This window comes from Pundamilia nyererei, unplaced genomic scaffold, assembly GCF_000239375.1.
Source record: "Pundamilia nyererei isolate P.nyererei 1_Seehausen unplaced genomic scaffold, PunNye1.0 scaffold00241, whole genome shotgun sequence".
NCBI lineage: Eukaryota > Metazoa > Chordata > Actinopteri > Cichliformes > Cichlidae > Pundamilia > Pundamilia nyererei.
In genome coordinates, this window is record NW_005187642.1 from 561,058 (window position 1) to 573,039 (window position 11,982).

At 39.1% G+C, this 11,982-nt stretch overlaps 1 protein-coding gene across 1 annotated transcript in view; it reads right to left on the minus strand.

Annotated features, from left to right (window-relative positions):
- Positions 1 to 6,037, minus strand: part of macrod2 (mono-ADP ribosylhydrolase 2) — a 399,252-nt gene extending 393,215 nt beyond the window's left edge. The window contains exon 1 of the mRNA XM_005749337.2: positions 5,662 to 6,037. Within this exon, the coding sequence (XP_005749394.2) occupies positions 5,662 to 5,698 (37 nt within the window). The 5' untranslated portion in view covers positions 5,699 to 6,037. The remainder of the gene's footprint in view (positions 1 to 5,661) is intronic.
- Between the last annotated feature and the right edge of the window lie 5,945 nt (positions 6,038 to 11,982).

The window sequence follows — 11,982 nt, forward strand, 5'->3', positions numbered from 1 at the left end:
TACCTCTGGTGCAAATTACTGACCTCTGTCATCATTTTAGGTGGGGGAACTTGCACAATCGGTGGCTGACTAAATACTTTTTTGCCCCACTGTATATATCAGCATTTATTAAAGTTGCTTTTCTTCAATGTTAGCTCTGTGGGTCAACTCGGAATATCTTTTTCCTGTAATGGTTATCCTTTTCTTTGTAAAGAAAATACATTAATGAAATCAATAGAAACTCTGAAAAAGAGCAAGAAACAAAAAGGAAAACAGTTTTTTTGTGTTTTTCACTTTCAAATGAATTAGAACTTTTCTAGATCTTTGCACTTTGGCTTATCAGCTGCTTGATTAAACTAAGCTAGCATGAAAGATTGCTCCTCCTCCTGTGCTTCTGACAGTTAGTATGACTTAAGGGTGCTGATTAATTTAAACTAACATATTTATCCTGCTGCATCCGGGCTTCTGTAGGGGAAATAAATCAATAATATCGATCAATTAATTAATAAATCATTTACTAACAGAGATTTAGAAGAGAAAAACTTAACGTTCAACAGTCTACATTTAATTAATTTACTCCTTGATGTGGTCGAGAGAGTTATATTAATGATTTTTTTGTGAATTTTTATATTTACATTATTTTTTGCTGATTTTTGGATTGTTCTTTGTTGGTCTCACAGGAAATTTATACAATTTAGATTTCTAGAATTGCAACCTGCTCCATCCAAAGTGAGATGAAGTCACCTCTTCTAATAAGACCAGAAGTTTTCCAGTTATCTATAAAGTTTAAATTAAATTATACGTTTTAAATCAGGCAAGCAAAATGTGATCAAAGTTCAGATTTCAGCTTTAATATGAAGGGTTTAACACATTTTTTTTGCATTAATTCTTTAGGAAATACAACAATTTTTTTTTTACACAATCCCCCCATTTTTAGAGACTCAAAATTAACTGGACCAACTAACATCATTTTAAGCAGAAGGATTGTTTTTAATACCTGAATGAAAATCCTTTGCAGCCAGTGAGTGAAATACAGAACCCATAAATAAATACTAACTATATCTACACTGTCCTGCCCTTTGTCTGTCAAGAAACTATTTCAAAGAACTTACTTCTTAAAATCTCACTACATTTAAACTCATACTAGGCGCTATCTAATCAATGTACAAGAAATCTCAGTGCTTTGTATTGCTTATGTGTTTGTTTTTAAAACAACCTACATTATAATTGTCTAATATCAAATACCTTCTGCTGGTTCTGCTCTGACTGCAACAGAGCCTTTGCTTGCTACTGGTTGACAGCATTGAGCTGTTGTGCAAAAGCAAAAGCAAATCATCCTAATTATGTGCTACTGTGAAATCATTGCCAGATAAGTAGCCTAGTTTACACTGTGTACTTTGAAATCACCTCTGTAACAGATCAAATAAAATGCATATCATATCAACATTGAATTGTTTCTTTTTAAATGGCACTATGGGTTATGAGACTGTTGCAGAAATAAAAGCCTACATATTCAGGGAAAAAGAGATGACTATGTTCTGGTCAGAAATGTAAGCTTCTTTGGATCATCGTTACACAGAATATCACAGGAGGTCAGGCTTACATTGAAGGCCTTGCAGCAATAGGGGATATCTGTTGTATCCCTGATGTATTCTCTCTCCCTCTTGCCCACTGCTGTTACTCCTAAAATAGCTATTATTCAACATGGATGAATAAAAAGGCAGTTCTGGAGTTGAACACAGAAAGGCTCTCTGGACTACAGTGAAGCACTTTGTTGCTGTCCTTTGCAGAATCCCAAAGATTGGGTTAGAGGTCATGAGATTATTTCACATAGTATCATATCAATCAAACGGCCCGAATAGTTTTCTAAACTCCTGGCTGAAAGGGCAAGTCACCTGTGCTGCATACATATAACATATATCACAATTACCGTAATTGTCGGGCTATAAGCCGCTACTTTTTGCACAAGCTTTGAACCCTGCGGCTTTTAGTCAGGTGCGGCTTTTCTATGGATTGTCCATGATTTTTGTCATATCGTAAGACGATTTGTTTTGTTTGTTCCGCTGTTGTACGGCACTACGTTGCCTGGCAGAAGGGCATGTGATCAGACACACAGTATCGGGGTTCAAGAGTGGTGGTCACATGTCCATCCGCCAGGCAACATAGTGCCACACAAGTAGCGTGAAAAAAAACTTCAAAGTAGCGCTACGTGTTCAGCGGGAGGCGTGGATGACGAGCGGCGATAAACTTGCAAAAAGCAAGTTATGCTCAACTCCACCGGTGGAATCTGACAGCGTGGAAAAGTTTGAAAACATCCATGATCACCAACGGATTTCAAAGGGCTGACTGCTGCATGATGGAGAGGAGGACACCGCCACGGCCCTTCTGAGGGTGTTCGACTCTGACACTGACAACGAGTAATTGTTTGGTTTTGAAAGTGACAACAAAGGAAAGGAGCTGAGAGTGGATGACGTAGCCATCCTGAGCCTGTTCGTATCCGACACTGGAGAAGAGGACTTTGGTGGTTTTAGTGCGCAGGAAGATGGTGGTGAATGACTGACTTTTCTTCTTGTTAAAGCCGTGTCACTGCACCTGAGCCGAATCTATTTTTCTGGTGTGCTGTAGGTTATTGTTATGTACTACATTTGTTACTCATTTATGAAGCACAGTACATGTTTCGTACTTGTAATTACCGCTACTTGTACATATACCTAAAAAGTTATGCAAATATGTACCCTTAACTTGTTTTTCAAAATATTAATAAAAGTGATGTGTCTCCAAACAGCCGTCTCTTTCCTGACAATTCCCTTTGTGCATATTCTCTTACATATGATAAGTCAACATTGAAACACCTGCGGCTTTTAGTCAGGTGCGGCTAATGTATGTACAAAACAGGATTTTCCCCCGATTTTAGCTTGTGCGGCTAATATTCAGGTGCGCTTTGTAGTCCGGGAAATACGGTAGATCAATGACTTTTGGGCAATTTCTCTAATTTTGCCTCCAGTGGTTTTAAAAGGTGTGATTGAAAACTTTCAACTTTATTGAAGGTGTTTAACAAAAAAAATGCATCAACCTTTAACATATTTCATTTTTATGCATATGGCCTCATTTTCAGAGGTTCAAAACTGATGGGACAAACTGACATAATTTGAAATATAATGAGTGGTTTAAATACTTCAAGACAATCCCCATAACTAGATACTGTGTTTCCTTCCTTGCGCTTCACTAACTGAAAAGCTTGCTCTACTGGGTTGAGACCAGGTGACTGGCTTGGCAGTTGTAGAATATTTGCCTTGAAAAGCTCTTCCATGGCTTTTTCAGTATGCTTTGGTTCATTTTGCACACTGAAGTGCTGTCCGATCAGCCCTGCGGCATTTAGCTGAACCTAAGCGGAGAGTATAGCCCACTACGCTTCAGAATTCATCCCTCTGTTTCTATCAGCCGTCACATCATCAACACTAGGCCCATGGTTGAAATGGCAGCCACACATGCCCGTGACATAACATTGCCTCGTTTATGTTCAATGAATAATGTTTTATGCTTTGGATCAGGGTTAGGGTTATGCATTTGGAGCAGATCCTTTCATTCTCCAGACTTTTCTCTTCCAATCAATCAGAGCTGTGCAGGCTCTTTTAGATATTTGCTGCCAAACCCTTCATGAGTGTAACCAGTGGTAATGATACACCAACCTCCTTGAAAGTGTTTTTGCTAGATGCTGTGAAGCGTTTTTCTTAACTAAGAGAAGAATTCATCTACTTAGTCTTCTGTGGTCTCGCAGACCTTTTGGTATGGCTGAGCTAGTGTTTTCATTCTTTTTGATTGATCTGGCCACTCAAAAAGTCTTTTACTGTCTCTCTGATAGGTTTATTTTTTGGGTTTTCAGCCTAATGATGGCCTCCCTCACTCCCGCTGACATCACTTTGGACATCACATTTAGAGTTCCAGTGAAAAGTTACCATATTCAAGTTCAGCATTTGGAATAATCTCCAGATCTTTTATCTGGAATAATAAGCAAACTGACTTCATCTAACCATGAAACATTTTGTCAGCCAGTTGTCCAATTACTTTTGAGCCATTGGAAACAGTATTTCCTCAATAGTTAATGCAAAAAATTATGCAAAGCCCCTTGAATTAAAGTTCAAAGTGTGAATTTTAAATTCATATTGACTGTTTGATTTAAATTCCAGTGTCGTGGCGTACAGAGGCAAAACTACAAAAACTGGCATTATCCAAGTACCTGCAGCCTGAACAGCATATGCTGTCTTTTTATTCATGAATATTCTCGGTTATGTTTCTATATGTTGTTCATTCTTTTTCATAAATCTCCCTAGTTTTACTACAGTCAGAATTCTGGTAAATGTGGCAAATCAGATTTTCAACCGCTTCAGAAATAAGGCTGATCTTTCCAGAGAAACTAAAAGTGTCAAAATGAGGGAAATTATTTCATCTTTGGTGTTATTACATAGCGCGATTTCCCAAAGCCTAGAGACTCGCCCAAGTCAAGGAGCATTTTAAGAAATAAGAATGTTAATATCCTTAAGTTTAAAGGGTTTTTCTTTCTTTCATGTTTTGACTTACCATGATCTCCTATTAAAAGGATTTGACGTAGATTAACAATAGTACTTACATTGATATTCATTCTGTGGTGCTTCCTGCTCAAACTGGAAGCATTTATAGAAACATCCTTTAGACACAGACTGAACCATAAAACAAATGCATAATTCAAATTGAAAGCAACCAATATAATGCAAAACAAAAAACAAAAACATCGTTTCATTTACTGAATGAGCAGGATCAGATAAGGAAATTTGCCCCTAATGTGACATTATGTAGCACTGCTTCTCTCTATAAGCATGTCATAGCAGGGAAAATACATGTGCAACCAACATGCATAATTGTGGCTGCAGTCTAGTTGCTGTTTGCTCGTTTTTAAGGTGGCAGAAACGCAATGCAACCAGTGACTGCCACACTAACCACAGCTGCTAAGCCAAAAGAAAGAAGTTTACCCCGAAAAAGCTCTGCTGTGAGTTACAAAGCTACAACTCACAAGTAAACTTCACAAAGTGCTGAAGTCTCCTTACTGCCTCTGCCTCTTTGTCAGACAACAGGTCTGTCCTGTATGTCAAAGAGAAAAGTTTCACAATAACCTGCTATCGTTGTATGCTTCAAACTGTGGTCGGCTTTAAGAATAAGTGCACGGTTTATATTAATGCACGCTAATTCCTAAGAGAGCTGTATACCTACAAGGGCATCGAGTTGCAGAGAATGCTGTTTGCAACTCAGCGAACTGCTGCTGCTGCTGCTGCATCATACAGGTGGGAGACGGGAACTGTTAGTTGGGGGTGGTGGGGTACTCTGACAGGTACGTGAAGACTCGAGAAAGATCTATGAGCACCTTAAATGTAAGCTAATAAGCAAGCACTGTGTCGGCAGCGTTGTTGCGAATGTCAAACATACATTACGGCGGCACAAACAGGAGGCAGAACATCATTACAACATCTGTACAGTCCGCCCTGTGGGATTATCAAGCAGTCTAGGAAACAAGTAGGCTACTACTGCAGCACACGGACAAGACGGAAAGAGTGTCTGTCAGTCTTCTGGCGTGGTAAAGATTCACGCCGTCTGCCATGGAGATGATGATAGCCTCATTCCACCTCCCCCCCTTTCCAAAACAAGCCTTACCTTTTTCAGTCTTCCAGTCCTTTTTCTTTTTGCTCATGCTGCCGGAATGATTAGACTTCGAATGGTTGTTTTTTGACTGTGGCAACCCCAGGCTCACAGTGAATAGAGTTCCGAGAGAAAAAAAAAACCTGGAAGCTAAAGTGAAACAGCCTCTGGACGGTTGTCTCACCTGTGAAGCTGTCAAATTTCTATGGACCTCAGTCGGCTCAACCTACCGTGACTGCGCCGTAAAATTTTCTGTGTACGCGTCCTGGGCAAGTGATTGGAGCGCGGGAAAGGGGAAGTAGGCGTGCGATTGGTCCGGCTGATCCGTCAATCACGTAAGGTTCACGCACGGAGAAGGCAGGGTAGGTTGTTTCCGGCGGTTCACCCTCCTGGCGTGTGAGGCGGTAGTCTAGTTACAGCCACACTGCGAAGAGTGCAGTTTACTTTCAGTTACTGCAAGCAAACAGTCCTGCAACTTTGTACCTGAAATATGCATTTGTTTTTATTATTATTAATAATAATTACGGTAGTTCGAAATTAATTTCTGAACACACTCCGGAAACAAACGGAGTAGCCAGTATAATTAAAACATAATAATCAATGAATATGGGCTGTAGGCTGATATAACCTCCTGTTTTTTATATGTAAACAGCTTGTTAAAAACCAAGGAACACTGTAGTTATTACTTTGAGAGTAATGTAAAGGGTTGTTGCTTATGAGTAGCAGCCTTTTTGACTTTTTGACTTTTCTAATCATGTTAACTAAACTTCCCTTTTCTAGTATTCTTATGACATGTCATTATCCATGATGGAGCAACTATTTGCAGTGTGTGAGGAAGTAATGTTGCCTCAATGCAATTGTGCAATCTATTTAATAATTCTTAACAGCATTGGGTGATTTTTGTGATAATTTGGCTGTAATTGTGGCTGATAAAAATGATATTTATACAAATGGACAGAGATGGAAGAGGACTGGAAAGACCAGATCAAACCAGTAAGTGAGGCTGTCATATGTGAGAGACTGGTTCCAGAGACCACCGTCTGTCATCTGTTGTATTAGCCATGGTCTGGTCCAGACCCATCTGCTCCTAAAACCACTGACATTATGCGATAGTGGAAAATTTCTTTCATCCAATCTGAACTATAATCCCTATCCATATTTAAAACAAAGAAACATTTTGAGCATCATTTTTGATTAAATGCATCCAGATTAAATGCAGTTCAGTCATTTCAACTGAGGGAAAAATATAAAAGAAAGGGGCAGCATAAATGGACGCCATCACGGTTTACAATTTGCTCATAGTCTATTTTAAACGTGCTCGCCAGCCGCCTCTTAATGCAGTCAAATTAATGATCTTTATCACACTGAGCTGGTGCACCTTTTAGGAAATTAAGACAAAGTAATCAGCTCTCACATCTGGCACAGAAACTCGTAATTTCCTCATAATTTTTTAATTAGTTTCCAATCTCACTGCCTATTACGGATTTACCCAACTGTTGAACACCATCCACACTGGGAATAGCAAACTTAAGTGTTTGCCTCTGACCTGTATTTGAACAAATATTGTATTTGAATAAGGCGGAGATTGCGGGTTTACAGCTGTAATGTTTGGATCAAACCACTGGGTGTCAACCTTGCTACATTTTAGCCAGCGGGACTGATTTTGGACTTTAGAGTAAATATTCAGGTTCAAAAGCTCTTATACACTCTTTAAAACATAGCGTCTGTTTACACGATACCCAATATAATATATCTATTATACTAAAATATAACCAACTATAACATAGGTCTAGTATTCACATTCAAGTACCTATATCCGCATTTTCTTCTTATGTTATCTGTTTGGATCTTATTTTATTGTTCACTGGTCTTCATTTCACTCTTAGAATTGTTGTGTCTGTCATGTTGGAATAACTAACGTTGTTTGTTTCCTTTGAAAATTTGTGACAGCATATTTTTCCAAACAGAGCTCTGGCCTAAGTAGATATTTAATCAGCCAAAGTAGATGAAAGTGTTATTTAATGTTGTTTGCATGGCTTTCTGAGTTTGATTGCGATGATGGTAATGTCTTCTCTTTTTCTAATAGGGTGATGAATTAGAAATCAACAAAAATACCATTGTCTGGACTTTTTAAAAAAAACTGGAATCGATTTAAATTAGTTACATACTGTATGTATTACTTAACTAATGTGTTATAGTTTGCGTAATAGGGAGCAGTAATTCAGACAACATGTCTGCATGTCTGGTGAGCAGCAGAAAGATAAATGTTGACTGTCTTGGCTACAGCGAGGACATGATTCTGCAAAGAGCAACAAGATAAGTCTTGGCTTGCTGGCCACAGTGAAAAGTTGATTCTTTAGGGCAATCTGTATACTCCCAAAAGAGGAGGATCTATATTTGTAAGTTTGCGTAGGCTATTGTTATTGTCATGGTTACAGCACAAGAAGATTAAGCCGGAGGCTGTACCTACAAGTCACTGGCAAGAACATCGCATCGTCTGATCTGTTTTTGGCTATATATGTCATATCCCACTTATGACAACAGTAAAATAATGCAATTATCTACAGAGAAATGCACAAAATTATACCTGACTTAAAGTGAGCCTAAAGGCTATAGTAATTATAAGTATGCAATTATGTAATTATTGTTTAAATGTGTTCTTATGTCAATGTCCACATACCCTTTGAAGGTTTTTTGTGACTTTTTAATTTGTTTTATCTGAAGGGATCATGTAATCATATCTGTTCTCAGTCAATGCCTAATAATAAAACACATAATTACTTAATACAATAATTAGTGTTTTCACTGTCACAGATCAATCAGTCAGTGTAGACAAAATATTTCAACTTCAGTGGGATCTCCGGCGGAAAACAAGGTTTAAGCCTCTGTGCAGCTGGTCCACTGAAGCTTTTTCTAGATGCCTTCCCTTATCTGGTGTTTTTCCATAAATTTCCATATCTTGCAAGGGACTTTAACAGGGTTACAGGACACAGCTCTGAAAGCCTTAGATAATGTCTTAATGTGTCCCTAGACTACATAAATAATGCATGTATTGGCTTTTTTTTCTTCTCCATCCTACCTGATCAATCAAGCATTTGTCTGACCATATTAACTATTATGTGTTATGATAGTCTCTGCTCATCTGAAACAAAAAACCTCTATGTACTGTAGGTATATATTTATGTAGGACCTCGATTGTTTAGTCTTAATCAGGTGTCTAAGATCTGTTCTGCATGTTGCTGAACCCAGAACTTTAAGAGGAGCCATATGGTCCCTGAACACTTATGGAACCATCTATCCATTTTCTCCTGCTTATCAAGGGCTGGTTCGCGGGGGCAACAGCCTAGCAGAGAAGCTCAGACCTCCCTCTCCCCAGCTACTTCCTCTAGCTTGTCTGGGGGAACACCAAGGCGTTCCCAGTTCAGCAGAGAGATTTAGTCTCTCCATCATGTCCTGGGTCTGCCCTGGGGTCTCATCCCAGGCACGTGCCCAGAACACCCCACTCAGGAGGCGCCTAGGAGGGATCCCTGTCAGATGCCCGAACAATCTCAACTGGCTCCTTACTTTGAGGCCCTCCTGGATGGCCAAATTCGTTACCCTATCTCTAAGGAAGAGACCAGGCACCCTTCAGAGAAAGATCATTACCGGCGCTAGTATCTGTGATCTTGTTCTTTTCAGTCACTACCCAGAGCTCGTAACCATTGGGAAGGGGAATGACGTAGATTGACCAGTAAATTGAGAGCTTCACTTTTACACTCAGCACTCTGTTCAGCATGATAGACCAGTACAGCATCCACATCACTGCAGCTGCAGTACCAATCTGTCTCGCGATCTCCCGCTCCCTTCTCCCGTCACTCGTAAATAAGACCCCGAGATACTTAAACTCCTCCACCTTGGGGATCAATTCGTCCCTAACCTGTATTGGGTACTCCATCCTTTTCCGGACTTTTCCTTTTGCGAGGACCATGGCCTCAGATTTGGAGGTGCTGATTCTCATTCGCACCACTTTACACTCAGCTGGGAACTGCAACATTGCAAACTGGAGTCCACTACCTGATGAAGCCAGCAGAACGACATTATCTACAAAAGCAGAGACAAGATTCTGAGCCTTCCACCACTTGGCTAGAAATTCTGTTCATACAAATTATGAACAGAATCAGTGACAAATATTATATAAATATTTATATATTAACTTTAGACTAGTAAATGTGATAAACTGTCAAAACTTCACATTTTTACTTTCTTAAGCACATTGCAATGGTGCACCCTTATAGATTTTTTTATCCAAAATTTTATTTATTGGATTACATTTCATCAGCTGAGACTTAAGAGTAATGAAACGATAAACGGTCTCTAAAAGTTTTAAATGTATGTTTGTTTTTGCTACTTTGGTCACCTTTTCAATATGTTTTTCCAATTTTGAATTCTAAAATGAGATCAAGATTTTTTATTTGAATCCAAATCACATCAGTTGCCTCAATGTGCTAGTAGGCTCATAGACCTCTTTTAAGCAGTGAGCCCTGGAGGGAAAGCAAACTGACACACTTTCCTTGATGTTCAGTGTAAGACAACACTTTTCAAGCTATGCTACCAAGCAATGCAAATAATAAAACAGTTGCAAGAAGACAGACAAGACATTTTTTTCCTAATATATCACTTTATCATCAGCATATATTTGAAAACCTACTAAAGCACGACAGTGGAAAATCATTCCTATACACCAAGAGGCATAACATCATGGAAAAATAGGCAATCATAAAGACTGGATCTCATGGTCGTGGGTCAGTGACCCAGTGTTTTGTGTTTTGAATTATTAATAGGATTTGCTTTCATTATTATGTAGAATTTCTAGTCTCTTGATTTCTGTGCTTTACCTGTGATCCATGTTCCCTCTGTCTCCTTGTGTCAGAGTAAAGTCCGTGTCTCTGTGCCTTTGTTATGTTTCCTGCTTTACTTTGATAGTCCTGTGTCCTTTGTTAATGTTTTTAGTTTTGCTCCCCATTTGTCTAGTCATGTTTGATTTCTCCCAGGTGTGTTTCCATCCTGTTTCCCATTCCCTCATTATCCCCCTGTGTATTTAGGCCCTTTGTCTTCCTCTGTTTGTTGTCAGATTGTTTGCATATCATCCATGTCCTTTCTCCATGTTCTTCATCCAAGCCATTCATGAGCCGTGTTCTACGTCTTCTCTCAGGTTTCTGATTCCTTTATATTACTTTTGTAGCTGCCTCCTCGTTTAGGTCTTTGTTTAGTGTAGTTTTTGTCATGTTCCGCTTTTGTTTGTTTTCTGTCCCCACTGCAAATAAAAGCTCGTTCACTTGGGTACAAGAACTGGACTACCGAGGTATGATCTGATGAATCCCATTTTATTTTACACTACATGGAGGGCCAGGTGTGTGTGCGTCACTTCACTGGGGAACATCTGACACTAGGATGCTCCACAGGAAGAAGACAAGGTAGCGGAGCAATGTGATGCTTTGGGTAATGTTCTGCTGGGAAACATTGGGTCCTGTTACTTTGGCACACATCACCTACCTAAGCAATGTCGCAGACCACATGAACCCTTTCATGGAAATGATATTTCCTGATGACGGTAGCCTCTTTTAGAAGTATTATGCACCCTGCCACAAAGTAAAAACAGTCCAGTAGTTCAGAAATGGTTTGAAGAGCACAATAAATTTGAGATGTTGACTTGGCCCCCAAATCCCCCAGATCTCAATTTAACCAAGCATCTCTGGAATGCACTGGACAAACAAGTTTGATCCATTGAGGCCCCACTTCACAACTTAAAGGACATTTTGATTCCAGATACTATAGCACAACTTTGGGGATCTAGTGGTGTCAGTCCCACAACCATTTGGGACTGTTTTGGCATTAAAGGGGGGACCAACACAATATTAGTCAAGTAGTTCTAATGTTATGCCTGATTAGTATAAAAAAGAAGTGTGCCGAGAACAGGTCTTTGTGGAACACCTGCCTTAGAGATTAGAAAAGATTAATTTTTCATTAATAACACATATTTCCCAATAAGAAAGATAAGATTTAAGCAGTTCTAAGGTTTTGTCAAGTTATGTAACCTTAGAAAGTCTGAGGATAAGAATGTGCTGATTTAATGTATCAGTTGCCTTTTTAATGTCCAGATAGACAGCACCTACATCACCTTTGTATACTGATGAGTTAAGTTGTTTAGTAAAAAAGCATGTGCAGTCTCTGTGGAATAATGAGGCTGAAAATCAAACTGTAGTTGATGCAGACTATTATTTGACTCAATGTAATTCATTAAATATTTAGAGGTTAGAGGTTTCACCAAAACACTTGCTCAGAGGGAGTTTCTTCAAA